Source organism: Crocodylus siamensis, chromosome 12 (genome assembly GCF_052110815.1).
Source record: "Crocodylus siamensis isolate JL-2025a chromosome 12, ASM5211081v1, whole genome shotgun sequence".
Taxonomy (NCBI): domain Eukaryota; kingdom Metazoa; phylum Chordata; order Crocodylia; family Crocodylidae; genus Crocodylus; species Crocodylus siamensis.
The window spans coordinates 36,458,384-36,475,340 of record NC_143406.1 but is presented as its reverse complement, the minus strand read 5'-3'; the positions used below and the strand labels follow the sequence as shown (position 1 = coordinate 36,475,340).

Sequence of the window (16,957 nt, the reverse complement as noted above, 5' to 3'; positions counted from 1 at the left end):
AGGGGTGGGGTTGCGAACTGGCCCTAACCTGCTTGGTGCTTGGGAATTTGGCAATGGGGAAGGCTGGCCATATTTACTGCCACCATTCCCCTGCTGCCAAATTTCCCAATCCATGGGAAGCCTCAGTGGCTGAATACTTATGGCTCTATGGGCTGCACTGGGCCCACGGGCTGGAGGCTGAGCACCCCAAACTAGATGGGTGGATCAACAGATGCTAGCAACCTCATATTTCAAAAGTCGACAGTAATTCTGGGCATCCAACTAAAGAAGTCTCAAAGGAGTCTGATAGTCCAAACCAACCAAGAAATCCTCCTGCAGAAAATCGGACCTCATTCAAGATGTCTCAGTTTGGGCCCTCAGAAATAATAGTGCTCAGAGCAACTGCCAGTTTAGCTACAGTTGAAATGCCTGTGGCTAAAATGTAGTCTGCTTTTAACAGCCCTCTGGTTTCCAAAGCACAGAGACACAGGTTGGAAATAAACCTTGCTAAAATCTTCCTTTTTAAAAACTAATTTTATTGCTCTTGAGGGAGGAAAAATAATAAACCTAACAAAGGTGTACTTTCAATTATCTCAGAGGGACACAGATCCTGCTATGGATACAGAAGTTGCAGTGAACATTGGCACATGAGGCCCAGGCCCAGGGTCCTTGCCAATCAGGGGCCCCCAAGTGCCTGGGTGACCGAGTTCCCATGAGAAACAGCAGGTTTTCCCTTGAAGGTGGGCCCTGGGCAGCATGCTAGCCTGCAGGGGCTGCTGGGAGTGAGACACAGGAGGCACAGCCACATGCATGCACATAGTCCAGAACACAGCCCGGACGCATGGAGAGCAGCTTGCTGCAGGTAAGTGTATGGGGGGGAAGGGGAGTTGTGGGGGCAGATCGTGGTCCCCATGGTGAGAGAGGGAGTGGGACAGGGGCTGCAGGTGCTGCCCAGCCAGGGTGGTGCATGGGATCTGGGTTAGGGCTGGGAGCAGGACAGAGCCACAGGCAGCTCGTCCAGGGCGCACAGGTGGGGAGGGGGGGATTGGCTCCCCACCTCTGTGTGCATGCCCCAGGAGATGCATGGGGGAGGCATATACCCCCCAGATTTGTGCACAGGGCAGATGTGGGATGCCCACTGTGGGGTCAGGGCTCTCTGCTCTGTTGCCTTTGCCCTGCACTGCCCACACACCCCCTGCCCTCACAGCAGCAGTGGGGACAGCGAGGTGCTGGCTGGTGAGGGGTCCCCAAGGCAAAGGCAGCAGAGTGGAGAGCCCCAATCCCTCAGTGGGCAGCCCGCAGCTGCCCTTGCCTGGCTTGACTCCGCTCCAGCTGTGGCAGGGGAGGGGCTGGGGGGAGCAGAGAGGAGAGGTGGGCATGTGCCACCCCACCCCCAGCTGGCCAGGTCTACCCAGCCTCCCCCATGGGGCACAGGGACCAGCCCCACCCTTGACAGCAGCAGCACCAGGAAGGGAAGAGATCCCTCTCCCTGGGGCCCTGGGTTCCAGCAATGAATCTTAACCCGCCACTGGCAGTGAGCAGGCTTTTCATTCAGCCTCAGGCATTCTCTTCTGTACATAAGCTTTTAATGTGTGCAATTACGTACTGTGTGTATTTCCATATGGATTTGCATCTGGCCTGCTCCATCTTTTTGCACTTTGGCTGACCTCCAAGCCAAGCTGCATTGTGGCCATTGGTATATCCATGGAATAGTTCTGTCTTTGCCCTCGCCCATCGTGATCCGTATCGGAATTGTATGGCGAAGAATCATAAGAGTTTTGGCGAAACATTGAATTCATTTGAGAAGCTTTCCTATGTAAACAACAAAAAGGAAACTGCACCAGTAAGATAACAGATACATCCATCTTTACGTAGTGCACAAATCTATTTTAAAACAAACATTCAAAACATACAATACTTAGAACTGAATCAAAATTATTACAAACTCCAGTTGGTAACTGAACCTCAATCCCACCATCAGCAACAGGGCTACATTAAAACTGCACAACTGTTTGCAAAACCAGGATCTCAGAACTACAGCAAATATACTGGTTACAGATATGTTGGACGCAGATCCAACCAAGACATCCCCAGTACGCACAACTATAAATCCTGGAGCATATAATAAATGAGTCTAAAATACATCTTCAAAAAACAAAATGCAAAATGCCAAGTATATGGGAGTATTTTTAGACAAATCCTAAAGCATGATAAAAATGAACACCATAAACTAAACTTTCAGCAGTGCCCCCCCAACTATGAATTATGTAAGCATTGAATTCTTTTCAATACCAAAAAACGTTATCAGTCAGAACATGATTAGTCAAACTTACCGTCTGTCACTCTCCAGTGTTTCTGAATTGTGATAGTCTGGGTTTTCAAAGGCTTCATTATAGTTGTAAGACATGATGAGTCTGAATCAGTGTTTACTTCTCTCTCCCTTTACTTCTTTAGTACTGTATTAGAGGTAAGGTTACATTTTTAAAGTTAGATCTACAGTGAAGAACCACTTGATGATTTTCTGCTTAGTATGGAAGAACAAAACTAGATTTTGATATATTAAGCAGACAAAAAGATTACTTTAGTTTTGCTGAATTAATAATGAATAAACCAATAAAATCTATATAAATGAAGAACAATGAAGTGTAGCACCACTACATTTTTGTATTTCAGTATTACAAAAGTGGAATAAATAAGCAGCTTCCAAACAATAAGGAAATAAACAGTAGTGCATGAGAGAAACTGAACAAATGTTGTGTGTCCTATAATACTGAAATACTTTGGACAATACATAGAACTACCTATGAAAAAATACAGGTCCTCATCCAGAAGATGGCCAACAGAGCACAGCACAGCACAGCACAAAAACTGTGTGTAAGATAACTTCACCCATCTTTGAAAATACAGAAATCACATTTTGGGGGGGGGTTGTTTTCCTGTTTATACTCAAAAAATTAAATTCTTTCTGTTCTCAAATGGAATGAAACATTCACAGCACTGCATGTACAAATCATGGGAAGACGTACAATCTGCCTTCATGCTATAGGTTCCCTTTTTGTTATAAGTTATTTGTGTTGCAATAGCACCTCATAACGACTCAGGGATCCTCTATGTTTGGAGCTGTATAAAAAGATGGTCCTTCATTTAGAGACTAATTCTGCTGACTTCAAATCAGAGCCCAAATCCTGCAACTAGTTTTTATGCATACATGCCATTGCTTCATGGCAGAGGTGGGCAAGTAGGTCTAGTCATGCCTCTACTACTAGTATAGAAGGGATAGTTTTACTTTGAAATGACTTGCTGTAAAACCTTACAAGAGGAATGGCACTGTAATTTCTACCTCAGCATAGCTGTGAGGTTACCCAGTGCAGGGCCCTCAGAGTGGTTGCAAGCCAAATAATTCATTTTTGGATTAAGTTATATTCCCATCTCCTCTCTAAGAAGCATGTTGAGATAATGTCAGGATCTGGTTTTTAGATATAGGCAATTCCAGCCTGTAAACACTTATCTTTGGCTGAAATGCCACTTTAGCATGAATGCTCTGTTGAATTTATACTTTAAGCTTGATCAAGTTTCAAAAGACAATTTCAAGCATGATCTAGTGCTTCTGTAATCCTCTTACCAGACTTGGTCTATACAGTAAACATTGCTGCAAGTTATGCAAATTCTGAACGTAAGAACAAAGAAAAGCTTCTTGAAGTACAAGGAAATGCAACAAAAATATTCCAGTTAATACGCAAGGACAAAAAGGATGGGACATCTCAGAACTACTGATATCTGACATAGCAGGTCAAACTATTTGCTTGTTTTTTGTTATTGTTTATATAAGGCATGACTGGCTATTTCCTTATGGTTTCCATAGTTTGTTTGTTTTTTGTTTTTTAATGATGGATTTCCTTCTTGTTTAAGGTGCTCTCTCCAGTTCCACTTTGAAGCATCAGATCCAAATCCAAAAGTTTTTGTTGTTACTAACATTTTAATTAGATTGTAGCTCTGAAGTTAGACAAGAAAACTGGTGCTGTCAGGGTCAAACTGTTCTTTTGCCGATTCAGCAGTTCTTACGTGATCCAGCCCAATGGTATGAAGAGCAGCAGACTGTCTCTGAAGTGCCAGAGACAACAGTTAAACTTGGAGGAATGAACCTCTCGAAGGAACCCAGACTCCGGAGAAATCCTTGAACTCTAGTTTACAGAAGTTAATAATGAATCAAGGTTGAACAATGATCTACTGGCATCTCTGGGAGGTGTATGGTTTATGGAAGCTGGTATAAATCGGGTCCACAGAGACGGATGTTGCCCTTTGTTGACATGGTCCTTCTATTTTTATGCAAAATGTCAAACATATGCGAAGTTGACATATTACACAGACCCCTTCCCGGCAGCCCTGACTGTATATATCTTAATGAAGCTCCAGTGAATTCACGCGTGTTGGTGGTAAGCTGTATTTTCATTGCCATAGCCAAGACAAATGCCATGAGACAAACTAACACAAGTTTATATTAAGGCTCCGATTCAGCAGTATTCCTCCCCAACTCCTCCTTAAAAAGTGTGTAGAACTATCATGTGCTTTGCTCACTTTGTTCACTCTGCTCACTTATTTAATAGTTTCTGGGCCCGTGTTGTGTCTCCAGGACAGTGCCTAGCACAACATTGCTGCATTCTGGACCGTAGGTACTACTGCAAGAAAATGCAATTGCTAAGGAGGTCTATATTGAGCAGATTCTTTTTGGCGCTGGGTGGTGGAACCGGAGCTTGGTCCATCCACTCCATGCATTGACCTGGTATACCAGTGCTTCCAGGACCGGTGCAAAACAGAAAAAAAAAGAAGAAAAAAAAAATTTCACAAAAGCATTTGAATATGTGGCTAGCTTTAAGCATCTGATTAAGTGCTACTGACTCTTCTAGCCTAGAGCACAAGCTTTAGAGTTCAGTTATGAATAGGAATGGATGCTTTGCAAAACTAGCCTGTCTGGGATTCCATACAGACTATGTATTCTTCCTCCCTTCCATGCTGCACATACACACTCACACAACCCACAGTCCTCCCCTAAAGGGCTCCACATCTTCAACTTTGTATGGCTCCACTTACCCTCTGAAGCCATTTTCAATAGTCTTTGGGAAGCAAGTTTCTCCAATACCTGTTGTTTCCAATTTGCCCTTTCCCACTTAGATGCTCTGATGTTTGACTCAACAGGTTTGTGACTGCACCTACCATATTTACTTGAATTCAAAATGACCCCTGCCAAATTAGATTCTGTATATGGAAAATGTATAAATTTGTCATAATTTTTCAGCTAGAGAACCCAAGTATCAGAGGGTTGTCTTAAATTTATTCCCCACACTGCTACAGCAGGTAAAGCAATGGCTAGGTGGGGTCAGATGGTGGGAGGAGGGGAGTAGGCAGCCCCCTCTGCCCCCACCACTTCTTCTCTCTGCAGCCTTCCTGTCCCCCCGATTTCCACCCCCACCCTGGCTCCCTACAGCTCCTGCTTCTTCCCACTAATTCCCCAGTCTCTGCCTGTTGCTTCACACCCCCTCCCCACCTTTACTGTCAAATGCTTTCTCCCTGGAGCTCAGCACATGGAAACAGCCCCTGCTGAGCCACACAGAAGCACTGGTGCTGCTGATCAGCTAGGCAGGGGATGGACTTCCACGTGCTCCATGCTCAGGAGGGAATGGAGCCTGAGCTAGAGCCCGAGCTGAGCTACACCTGACAGCAAAGGGTGGGGAAGGGGGCAGAGTGGGAAGTAGAAGTGCAAGTGGAGCAGGGGGTGTAGAGGTGACTCTGGCCCTAACCTGGGTTCAGGCCCAGAGTCAGAGTTGGAGCACGAATCTAAGACAAAAGGCTTCTCCCCCATGCTGACTGGAGGGGAAAATACCTGTCTTAGATATGAGTAAACATGTCACTTGCTCCTGTCAGTCTGAAAGCAGTCACTCAATTCTCTTCTGCCTGGAAAGCGCAAAAAAAATGCTGTGCTTATGGAAATGTCAACAAGAACAAGGTTTACATCAGGGGCAAACAATGATTTTGGGTGCCGGGCTGCTTACTGAGTTTTGGCAAGCCATCAAGGGCCACATGACAGGCAGGCCGGGGAGGATAAATATTAACTTTCTAAATTTTTGAGGGGTCCCGCAGGCCGGATAGAATGGCTTGGTGGGTCACATCCAGCCCATGGGCCGCATTTTGCCCACCCCTGGTTTACAACCTAGACTGCTACTTCCATTTTTCTAGTATTTCTATCTTCCACTCACACATACTTTCTAAGAATATAAGCCTGATGGTATGTCGTAACAAATAGGGATAGGTTCCCATGGCAGTGAGGGAGGGAGGGAGGGAGTCTGGGACTAGGAAAGTGGGGTGGGCAGGGTGCCGCTCCTAGGGCTGTACAAGGCAGCAAAGCAGAGGAAACAGAGTGGCATGCATACCAGCCCCAGCCACAGCAGCCCTGGGAGCAACCAACACCAGCTGCCTGCAGCTGCTGGGCTGCTCTGTGCTCCGCTTGTCCCCCATGCCTGGGGCCCACCTGTCCTCACTCAACTCTGCGCCTGGGCTGCGCTGTGCCGTGGTGCAGGCAGCTGCTCCTGGGACTGCTTCAGCACAAGCTAGGGGAAGTACAGACAAGCTCAGCACTCTCCCCAGTCCCTGCTACAGCAGCCCCAGGAGTGGCCAACACTAGCTGCCTGTAGCCGCTGGGCTACACCATGCTCTGAACCCCCCAGGGCTCTGCCTGTCCCCACTCACCCCTGCTCCTGCTGCAGCAGCCCCAGAGGTGAGTGAGGACAGGCAGAGCACGGTGCAGCCCAGTGGCTGCAAACTGCTTGTGCCAGCTACTCGTGGGCCCACTGCTGCTGGGACTGGGGTGAGTGCCACGCCCCATGCTGCCCGGGGCTCTGCTTGTCTGCACTAACCCCAGCCCATGCTAGAGTGGCCCTGGGAACAGCCAACACCAGTTACCTTCACCAGGGCATGGCGCAGCCCAGGAGCAGGAGAGTGGGGACAAGCGGACCCCAGGCATGGGGGGGGACAGGTGGAGCACAATGCAGCACAGCGGCTGCAGGCGCCAGCCACTCCTGGAGCCTCTGCAGCTGGGGCTGGGATGAGTGGGGCCATGGCCATTTCCCCTCCCCCGCAAAGACTTACCTGCTTGGGTGGGGAGGGCAACTGTGCTGATCGCTAAGAGGCAAATTTACCTCAGATATAACAAATTATGGGTCTAAATATGTTCATTACATAAGAGCAAATTTGCATATAAAGAACCCACATAAAATGAGGGAAACCTGTCATTGCAAGCTCTCCACATTTTAGGACCTCAGCATTCAAATATCTGTACACGCAGCTCTGGGTAAATTTCTCTACCTGAAGAGCAAACTGGGGAGAATCCTTCCAAGTTATTTACATGCATGTACACAGATGGGAATAGAGTTTATTTTGTAGAGAAAATTGTATCGTATATCCCAACACAGGCTATAAGATGCAGTAGAACCTGTGACCTTCAGCATCAAAACTCAACCTCTTCCTCATAAACGAAAGATATTCTTCCACTTCCATTTGCAGATTAGTAACCTCTGCATGGATTAGGCATTAGGTTGGAATACAACATGGCAACCAGCTTATGACAACTGCTATTTTAAGACCTGCATATTTTCAAAATAAGTTATTCAACCCACTGATGCAAGCTACCAGCCAAGGGGAAAAAAAGAGTTCCTGAAATAAAATTAGATTCTAGTCTCTGATCATTTCTAAGATCAAAATGTATGCATTGTTTTAAACGAATGCTGCAATTCTCATTTTTCATTAACCAGTACTATCAGCTACACTCAGTAGAAACTGGTACTTAAAGAAAATGTTCTTTTAAAGAAAATAAGAGACAGATCTAAAGGGTATTTGTTAGGAATTACATCTATAGGACCAAGAATATAATAAGTTCAAGCTATTTTGCTTCTAATTTTAGTAGCACAGGTCCTTTTACTTTGTATCAGCTTCTTTGCTTACTTCCCACTGGTAATTGACACCTAGCCAGTTTTGTTGGCAGTTTCAGATTATAATTTAATGAGCTGTATCAGTTACAAAGGTCCCATCAACAAATTCAGTAAGTGAAAACTGGTGCAAATTAAAACCTCATAGGATAACCATGGTAAGGAGATTTACTTCATCAAGTCAAAAAGGATATTTTTCCATTTGTATTTCCAGGTCAAGTTCCTTTGAGGATATACTGTAACATCACTAGCTATTGATAAAGCTAGCTGTGGGAGCTTATTTTTCCTAAAATGAACACCAAACAGAAGGGGAAAACCCCCCACCATAGATTTCATAGACATTAGGGCTGGAAGGGACCTCATGAAACCGTCAGGTCCAGCCCCCTGCCCAAGTGGCAGGAACTCAGCTGGGGTCAGATCACCCCAGCAAGATAGGCATCCAAGTGTTTCTTGAAGGTGTCCAGAGTAGGTACTTGCAGTCTGTTCCAGGCCCTGGGGACTTGGATGGTAAAGAAGTTTTTCCTTATGTCCAGCCTAAAACAGTCTTCCAGGAGTTTGTGACTGTTGGACCTTGTCTTCTCTGGGGGTGCCCTGGTGAACAGACGTTTCCCAGTTCCTGATGCACACCCCGATGTACTTACCTGCTATAATTTTGAAGTTAATTTTATACCTAGAAAACTATGTTTCCTAGGTTGGACTAGATGACCTCCTGATGTCCCTTCTAATCCTAATTTTCTATGATTTTATGCTTCATACTGGAAAGAGGGTCTGTGTACGAGTATTTCCCTTCACACTACCTTTCCTTTTATCCAGTTCTCAGCCTGACTGACCATTTCACATGAGTGAAGAGTAATGCAGAATTATACAGGTCTCCCACTATAGCCCGTCCACAGAGGATGTAGGGCACATTACAACCTCACCATCTTCACACTTAAGCTAGACAGAAGGTTAAAGAATAAGGTAATTAACTTCATTTTTAGCAGGGGAACTGAAGTTCATAAGGAAGTCTTTGCCAAAGTTAGGAATTTAAGTCCTTTGCACGTAAACTGCAGGTAGATATTCACTTGGATTACCTTTCTGTCAAGAGCAAATTGGCAGAACTTAATAGTCAACCAATGGCACGAGTAGCCTGTCTTTTGCCATTTTCACAAAATATTGCAGAAAGTCATGGCCTTCTCTAAGCCTCATTCTTCAACTGTTTTTTTAGCCAATCCCATTGACATCTATGAGAGGATTTGTATTAACAGATCTACCTTTCTGAGATGGATTATGCAAAACACCCACTGACATTAGTGAAATCATATTTGACTGATAAGTATTTGTTTCTAGGAGAACAATAAACACACCATGGTCAATAGTTACGTCATAAATAGCTTTTAAAACAGGACTCTGCCAAGTAAGACTCTCATACAGGATACTGAACACCAAATCACCCTTCTGGCTATAATCTCTTTTGCTTTCCTGGAGAACAAGTTTCTGCACAAGCTCAGTGCAAATACGCAGTGATCTGTAGGCCATTTCTATTGCCGTAACAAATGCCCTGCTGCCAAGACAAGAGGCTGCAGTAGCCAAACAATTGTACCGCTTCAAGGAGCCCAAGTGTTTATCACAAATATAAAAGCCAAGAGTTCTCACCAGACTCTGAATGCTTTTTATTTAAGCATCCGCAGCAGCCTTTTCAGATTAGCAAGCTCTTAGTGTCAAGAATGGCATGAACCCTACGGATGTATTCCTGAAGAAAGAGTCAAAGAACAATGCAACAAGAACAAGCCTATACAGACTTAATGTATGTGCTGAGAAAATACTTGACCTTGAACAATATGGGCAAGAACTGAGGGTTTGTTTCATTTTGGGTTGCGCTTTTTTTTTTTTTGGTGCAGGGCGGGGGGGGGGAGGGGGGTTGCTTTAGATAGCAATAAAATGCTATGATCTTGGACCTCCCAGAGAAGGGTGGGTAACAACATACCGACTGAGAAACATTGCTGTACATTAATGTACGAAGACAGAGCAGTTTCAACCCTCCTGTCCAGATGTTAACCCTCGTCCACCCTCAAGCCCATCCTGCCAGCAGCTCCCTGAAGTCCAAATCAGTAGTGTGCTACCCTCACTCCAATGCTGTGTCCAAGTTGGGAGTATCCGCAGTAGAGAAACACCCTGACTAAACATCTAGGAATAAGGAAGAAAGTAGCTAGATCTTAATAAATAATGAAACAAATATACAGGCATATACCCCGCAATCCTGTTCCATGTGAAGCCAACAACAGCGCCGGGCGTGGAGGCAGACCCACCGGGGCTCAGCGGCTCTCACCTGGGCAGACCCGGCCCTGCGCCAGCCTGTCGACCCGCATCTCCGTGCTCCCAGCCCGCGCGAGCCCCCGCGGAGGCACGCGTTTCTGTGCAGGCAGCAGCGAGATTCATCCCCAGCAGCCGCCGCTTTCCCGAGGCGGGTGACTCCCACGGGACGTCTCCCGCGGCCACGTCTCAAAGCGACGCCGCGAGCTGCTGGCCGGCCGCCCCGGCCCGCCCCGGCCGGAGCCCTCCGCGGCGTGAAGCGCCGGCGCTGCCCGGGATGCTCGCCCCGGCCCCGGGCGCCCCCCGCCTCCGGCCCGCGCCCCGCCGAGCCCAGGCTCTGCTCACCTGCCGAGGGAAGCCCGGGGAGCAGGGAGGCGGCTTCCTCGCCACTCTCCGGCACGGGGATCTCCCCGCAGCGTCACGCCTTGTCGCCCTCCCACTCCGCTGCTGGAGTGGGCCGGTCTGGGCTTTCAGCCTGCCTTGTGGAAAGGAGACTCCTCCCTGGCTCGCCTGAAGGCCGGCAGAACTGGGGGCCTCCGGCTCCGGGCTTGCGCCCGCCAAAGGTTTTGGAAACATCTGAAGCCCCAGATAGGGTGGAGGATGTTTGCCGGTTGGAGGGCCGCGTAGGGCTCTGGATTGACTCTTGGGTTGGGCATTTGCTTTGGCTAATTTGGCTTGGAATACAGAAAATTTTAATTAAAAAAAAAAACCCAACCCCAAAACTTCTCTTTTCTGCCTCCCTGAGACTTGGGGAGGATCTGGCACGGGTTGTGGCACCCAAGAAACGCATGGGGCCCAGCAGGAGAGCGATTTTGCTGCACAGCTCCAGTTTGCTACGGAGCTGCAAACTCAAGCCCTGTCAACCCAGCTGGGAGAGGGTAGTGGCTCATTCAGTCTGGGGAGTCAAATGTGCTCGCTCCCTTGAAGGCTGTTGGCTCCAGGAACTGGCGTGCTTTCCACATGCTACGTAATGTGCTGCTAGAATAGGGCGGACCTTTTACCCCTGTACAGATATGTGATCTGCCTAGTTATAGTCCTTTAGATAACTGAAATAACTTCCCCTCATTACTGCATGGTTTTTTCTTTCTTCTGAAACGGCATAAATCCATAAACGAGACCTCTGAGCAGTGGGGCAAAGTGGGTTGATATGTGTTGTCTTTAGCCATTTTCAAATGCCATCAAGCTCATTGTCAATTATTCCAAGAGTTTGGATGCTCTGCATTTGTAAGCAGATCAAAGTTCAGGTCTGTCTTGCTTCCCTCTCTTCCTATTTCTGGCTCTGATTATGTAATTTATGACCCTGTTATTATTCTGCTTGGAAGATAAACTGTTCACAATGTCAGCATGACAAACACAGCTAAGCACGTGGGCAGAGACGAGCTTCAGGCGTGGCGTTATGCTGGTAAGTGTTAATGGTTGCCATCTACCAGGTCTTTGCTATATGCATACCTATCCTGCCTCCACAGTACTCAAGACTGTTGCAGAAACTGAAGCCCTGTCTGTCCACTCCCACACCACACACTCCAAACCCAGAACAGAGTTGCTGAGGATACTTGGGGTATGACTTCTGGTGGAGCTCTTGAGATCTCCCTCTTTTGTGGCTTTAAGACTGGCAGCAGGCAGTGTGCTGAGAGCATCCTTGCCACGTAAGTGCTGGGTTTGGTGTGTGAGTGGGAGTGCGTGAGCAAGGCTGTGTTTAGCAGTAGTTGTGGGAGTACCACACAGGCAGCATAGGCAAGGCATGCCCAAGGGTGCTTATAGTACTAAAAGTTAGCAGTGGCTCCATTATCCCTCATTTTCTTCCCTCCTTATTTTCCCCCAAATGCAGGTTCTGCCCATGTGTTCCCTGAGCATTCCCCAAAATGTTGGAATTACTTAAACATGGTACTCAAACCTGATCACACTGCAGCCAAACAGAAAAACTTCCCATCAAGCGGGTTATAGGGTTTGGCAATCTTTACCAAGAGGAGGAAGAGGCCGAGAGAGGGAATAGGGGGAAGCAACATGCATTTGATTCCATAACCAAGCCAAGAATAGACCTTGTCTCCCAACTCTCACTCCAGAGCCCCATCCCCATTAATTTCTCTGCCCCATTAACTTCTCCGCCTATCTGTTCAGCTGTATTAATGACTTGTGTAATCCCAGCCTTTAGAACAGAGTGCGCTGCCATTTTGGCATGCTTTTCCACATAGAATACAGAGGCAAGTTCTTAGAAGCAGCTTTTGAAAGTCAGAGCATGCACTTCACTTAGCTGGATAAATGCAACCTCCATAAGTCTCCAGAAGAAAGAACAATCAGACCCCAGAACAGCGTGGAACATGGCTCTTGTGACGAACCCAATAAACTCTGTGTCTCAATTCTAAGGATCCTTTAAAGCTTGGCTGTTCTGATGCCTGGGGTTTATTTTGGCTGTTTACCAAGTTTTTGTCTTAGCTTCTAAATTTGTTAAGACATGTTTCTACTACATTAAATGTATTCATGATTTATTAATGAACTTTCTGAAGTTGCAAGATAAATTTTGCCTAAGGCAACATTCTTGGCATAGTGGTAAACACTAGCTTGCAGATATATTGAACCACTGGGTTCTTCTCATGTCTCTACACCACGTTTGTCCATTTTGTTACATATGCTCGTGCTCGTTTATTGTACTTTGCAATATCTTTCATTGTACATGCCAAGCAGTGGGCATTGTAGCAGGCGTTCCATACTCTGAGGCTCTGTGTCTCAGTCGCGGGTGGTTGAACCAATGGTATAGCCCAGGGGTGGGAAAATATGGTCCATGGGCCAGATCTGGTCCACCGAGGGATTTTGTCTGGCCCACAGCAGGTCCTTCAGTCCTGCCCAGCCCAGGTGGTGGGGGCAGCCCAGGCCATGGCTCACATGGCCAGTCCCACAACTCTCAAGTGCACAGTGGGGCTGGAGCAGCACGGACGTCAGACTCACTTCCTGGCAGCAGCAGCTCCTTCTGGCTGCTGCCACTGCCAGACCTGGTCCTGCTGCCCAGACACCCTGGCCTGTCTACCCCACACCCAGTGCTGGAGGTGGGACTCAAGTGAGAAGGGCGCTTGACTGGATGGATGGGGTGGGCCACGGGCAGGTGGGGAGCAGTGTTCAGGAGTGGGATGGGCGGACAGGCAGGATTGTTGGATGGGATCTCGGGGCAGTGACAGCACAGGGCCAGGGCTGGGGCTGAGCTGTGATCCACCACCTGCATGCCCCTGCAATGGGTGTGGGTTCTGTGGACAGGGATGTGTGGGGAGCAGATCGCGGCTGTGCCCTGGCACTGGCCCCACACTGTCACCACTCCAAGATGCCAGCCCCAGCCCCCTGGCCACTCGCTGTTTAAAGCCGGACTAGTGAGCCACATGGGGCTGGCCCAGGTCCCGCTGCACCCCCCCCTGCAGGCACAGCAGGGCAGAGGCAGGACCTGGCACTGTGCGCATGGACCACACACCACACCTAGCAGGGTCCTGCCGGCCCTGCGGCCCCTCTGCCACCCGGTCGGGCTCCAGGGCCAGCAGGACCTGGCTGGGCAAGGCGTGCAGTCCCTGCACACTACACCGGGTCCTGTTGTTATGGGCCCAGCCTGGCCGGGCGGCAGAGGTACCCAGAGGGTGGCAGGACTGGCACACAGTTCCCCGCGTGCTGCACTGGGTCTTGCCGCCATGGGCCTAGCCCAGGTGGGCGGCAGAGGAGCCCTGAGAGTGCCAGGTCCTGCCACCAAGAGCCCGGCCTGGCTGGGCAGCAGACAGTTTCAAGGGCCGGCAGGACCTGGCTGGGTCCAGCACGCGGTCCCCATGTGCTGCGCCAGGTCCTGCCACCATGACTTGGCCCGGCTGGGTGGAAGAGAGGCCCCAGGGCCAGCAGGACCTGGCTGGGCCCAGCGCACAGTTCCCGTGTGCCGCATTCGGTCCTGCTGCCATGGCTTAGAGCACCCCACTCCCTCTGCTTAAAGGTAAGTTATGGGTCCTTCGGGGGAACTGGGACCCTGGGCAGGGGGGCTGGGCCCTGGGGTGAGCGGCATTCCAAGTGTTGTGTGGGGGGGCTGCACCCTGTGTGGGCCGGGGGACCCACCCCTCTTGAGCAGCCCCCCCACAAGGTCCCCCACACCCAGTCCCCCCAGCAGTCGCTGCACACCCACCCACATACCAACCCACATACCAACCCACATCCCTCCACACACACCCACCCATCTTCCCCCACATCCCTTCCCACCCCCTTTCTGCAAACACCACATCCCCCCATCACATACCCATCGTGTGAAGAAAACCAAAAGTACACATGAACACATACAAGTATTCAGAATTTATTTTATCATGATGATAGAGACACTGGTAGGCTTCCACATTGTTTTAACTTTGTAAATATACCAATAAAGCATTGCCCAGCTGATTGCTGTCTTTTTTTGTGTGTGTGTGTGTGTGTGTAGAGTAGTCTTTTGTTTTAATTGTGGAAAAGCATGCATTTTGGGATATTTTTAAAAAATGGATTTGGGATGCTGCTGCAGCAATCCAGCTGGCACAAGGGGTAGTGTCCCCAGGTACCACGTGGCTGGGCCTCAGAAGCTCCTGAGAGCAAGTAGCCCTGAGCTGCTTGCCAGGACAGTTTTTTGTACTGCTGGGGACAGCACAGGTGCTGGCCCTGGGCTCTAGCTCCCCCTGGCTGCAGATCCAGGAGGAGCTAGGCAGGGTTATTTTGCCCTGAGTGACACAATTTGGTCCACAACAAAATGCACGTCTGAGCACGTGTGCCGAGGCAAAAAGCCCCAGCTCAAATTTGCACCCCTTCCATTTGAGCTGCTACAAGCACATGTGCTTGCATGTGTGGACACACCCCTGTAGTATACGCAGCCTCTGGTGTAGACACTCAGGAGTTAGGACTAGAGCTGTGCAATGATGGCAAGCCATTTCTCCTTTCCCCCATTCAAGAATGAAGTTTTATCACTATTCTAAATTATGTGATTTCCCTGAGATTTTGAGGCACAGGAAGTTACCTGTGACAAAGTAAGTGAAACATGATGTCTACTTGACAGCAACTCCAACCCAGAACTTCAACTCTGCTTGCACTTCAGTACTCAGTTTTGTTGCCTAGAAGCCAGTAGAGCAGATTCTCAGACCTCAGTGTGGCATACAAACAAGACATTTCCACCTAAAAATTCACAGCTGGGAAAAGTCATACCTTTGATTTCCTTCTTGAATTTTGTTTCAAAGCCCAAATCAGTCCTGAGTTCTATTGGGCAAAGGCTAATAGTCAAGTTCCAAATTTTGACCAAGTAGAGCTCAATCATTCAATTCTGTGTGGCTCTACCATGAAGCAAGCATCCTTTGTCCCAGACCCATTCTGGGGCTTTGGGTACTCCCCCAAATCCATGGCAGACATCTTACTTGCAAGCCGCAACCCTGAAGGCCTTGCAGTTCTAGTCAAAGGGCTAAAGAACAAGCCATGGGGAAAGCAAGAACACAGTTCCCCATTACTACAAATATGTGAAGTCGAGTTTCCTACATTCAGGGAAATTTGCAAGGGTCAAATTTGCAAGGGTCAGCTTGCCAGGAGAGCAAAGGGCACACCTCACCTTGGGAGATCTGCCTTAGGGAAATTGCATGAGTAAGCCTGCTCAGAGCGTAAGGGACAGGCCTTACTCTGGGAAAGCCATGGTATCTCCCCTTGGATAGAGGCTAGGGGAAAGTTTCGGCACAAATTGCTAAGCTCCAGTCCCAGCCTTAACACTGACTCACTTTGAGTTCTGTTTCCATGGTGTGAGGTAGCTCTAAGGGGAACTTTATACCATGTTGATCCATGATTAGGAACACTATCAGCAAAACTCAAAAACTTGAACATAGCTATTTTGTGCACATGCCCATGTATTTCCTGCACTGCTGCTTAGGCTCAGGTGCTTATGAGACTGGCATTAGGCATGCTCAGTACTGCTCTTAATGCAGTGTTTCTCAGCATGTGGGTTGTGATCCAAAAATGGATTGCAAGAATATATGAAAGGGTTGTGAGCAAACTTTAAAAATGGATCAGCAAATTGTAAAAATGAATTCTCCTTTAAAGGAGAAAAACGTGAGAAACCACGGCTTTTCCCTTGCAGGCTGGCAGACCTACATTCTACTTCTTAAGCATGCAATAAGTAGGTAAAGCATGGTTTACCTGCAGCACTCCTTATCAAAGGATGATGCAGTGTAGAAATGCCCCTAATTGTCTGGTTATGGTTTAGCTTAATCTACCTTAATTGCACTTTCAGCTGACACCATCACTTATCCCAGGATCATCTGATGAGCCCTTAAATACACCTTTTTTCTAGCGCATTGGTTTTTGCATGTTTATCTGAACCAGGTAACAGATGTTAAATCTAACTAGTGTAACCAACGTGAGTTAACAGACCTTTTTATCTTCTCCAGTTACATTTTAATCACAAAAAAACTGGCTTATCTATGTAATGGATTACTTGGAAATTTAGTTAGTTAGTTAATAAGACAATTTGAAAACATACACGTTGCTGACGTAACAAATCTCAGGTGGGAGAAAATGTGTCTTTTTTCACAAGTGATTCATTAATTCAACATCCTGGAAGCATATAGTATTAGCCAAACATGACTCATTCATGAATGTGCTACGGAAAATGAATTGGGGTGGTGTGCATTTTGCAGAATTTATTAGTGTATCTACCACTGGAATGAAATTAAGATGATTAGGAGGTCTCTGGGTAG

At 47.9% G+C, this 16,957-nt stretch overlaps 1 protein-coding gene across 3 annotated transcripts in view; it reads right to left on the bottom strand.

The window, feature by feature from the left end:
- The window catches only part of TMC5 (transmembrane channel like 5), a 40,482-nt gene extending 29,797 nt beyond the window's left edge, over positions 1 to 10,685 (bottom strand). For 2 of the 3 annotated variants that reach the window (XR_016438621.1, XM_090023091.1), the window contains exons 1-3: positions 10,593 to 10,685; positions 2,313 to 2,435; positions 1,586 to 1,791 (exon numbers count right to left, since the gene is read on the bottom strand). Coding sequence is in view for 2 of the 3 variants with exons in the window: in XM_090023091.1 (XP_089879217.1) it covers positions 1,586 to 1,791; positions 2,313 to 2,386 (280 nt within the window). In the remaining variant the exon portion in view is untranslated. Of the gene's footprint in view, positions 1 to 1,585; positions 1,792 to 2,312; positions 2,436 to 10,263; positions 10,392 to 10,592 lie in introns of those variants that run through there. The other variant, XM_090023092.1, reaches the window with a different exon arrangement.
- Between the last annotated feature and the right edge of the window lie 6,272 nt (positions 10,686 to 16,957).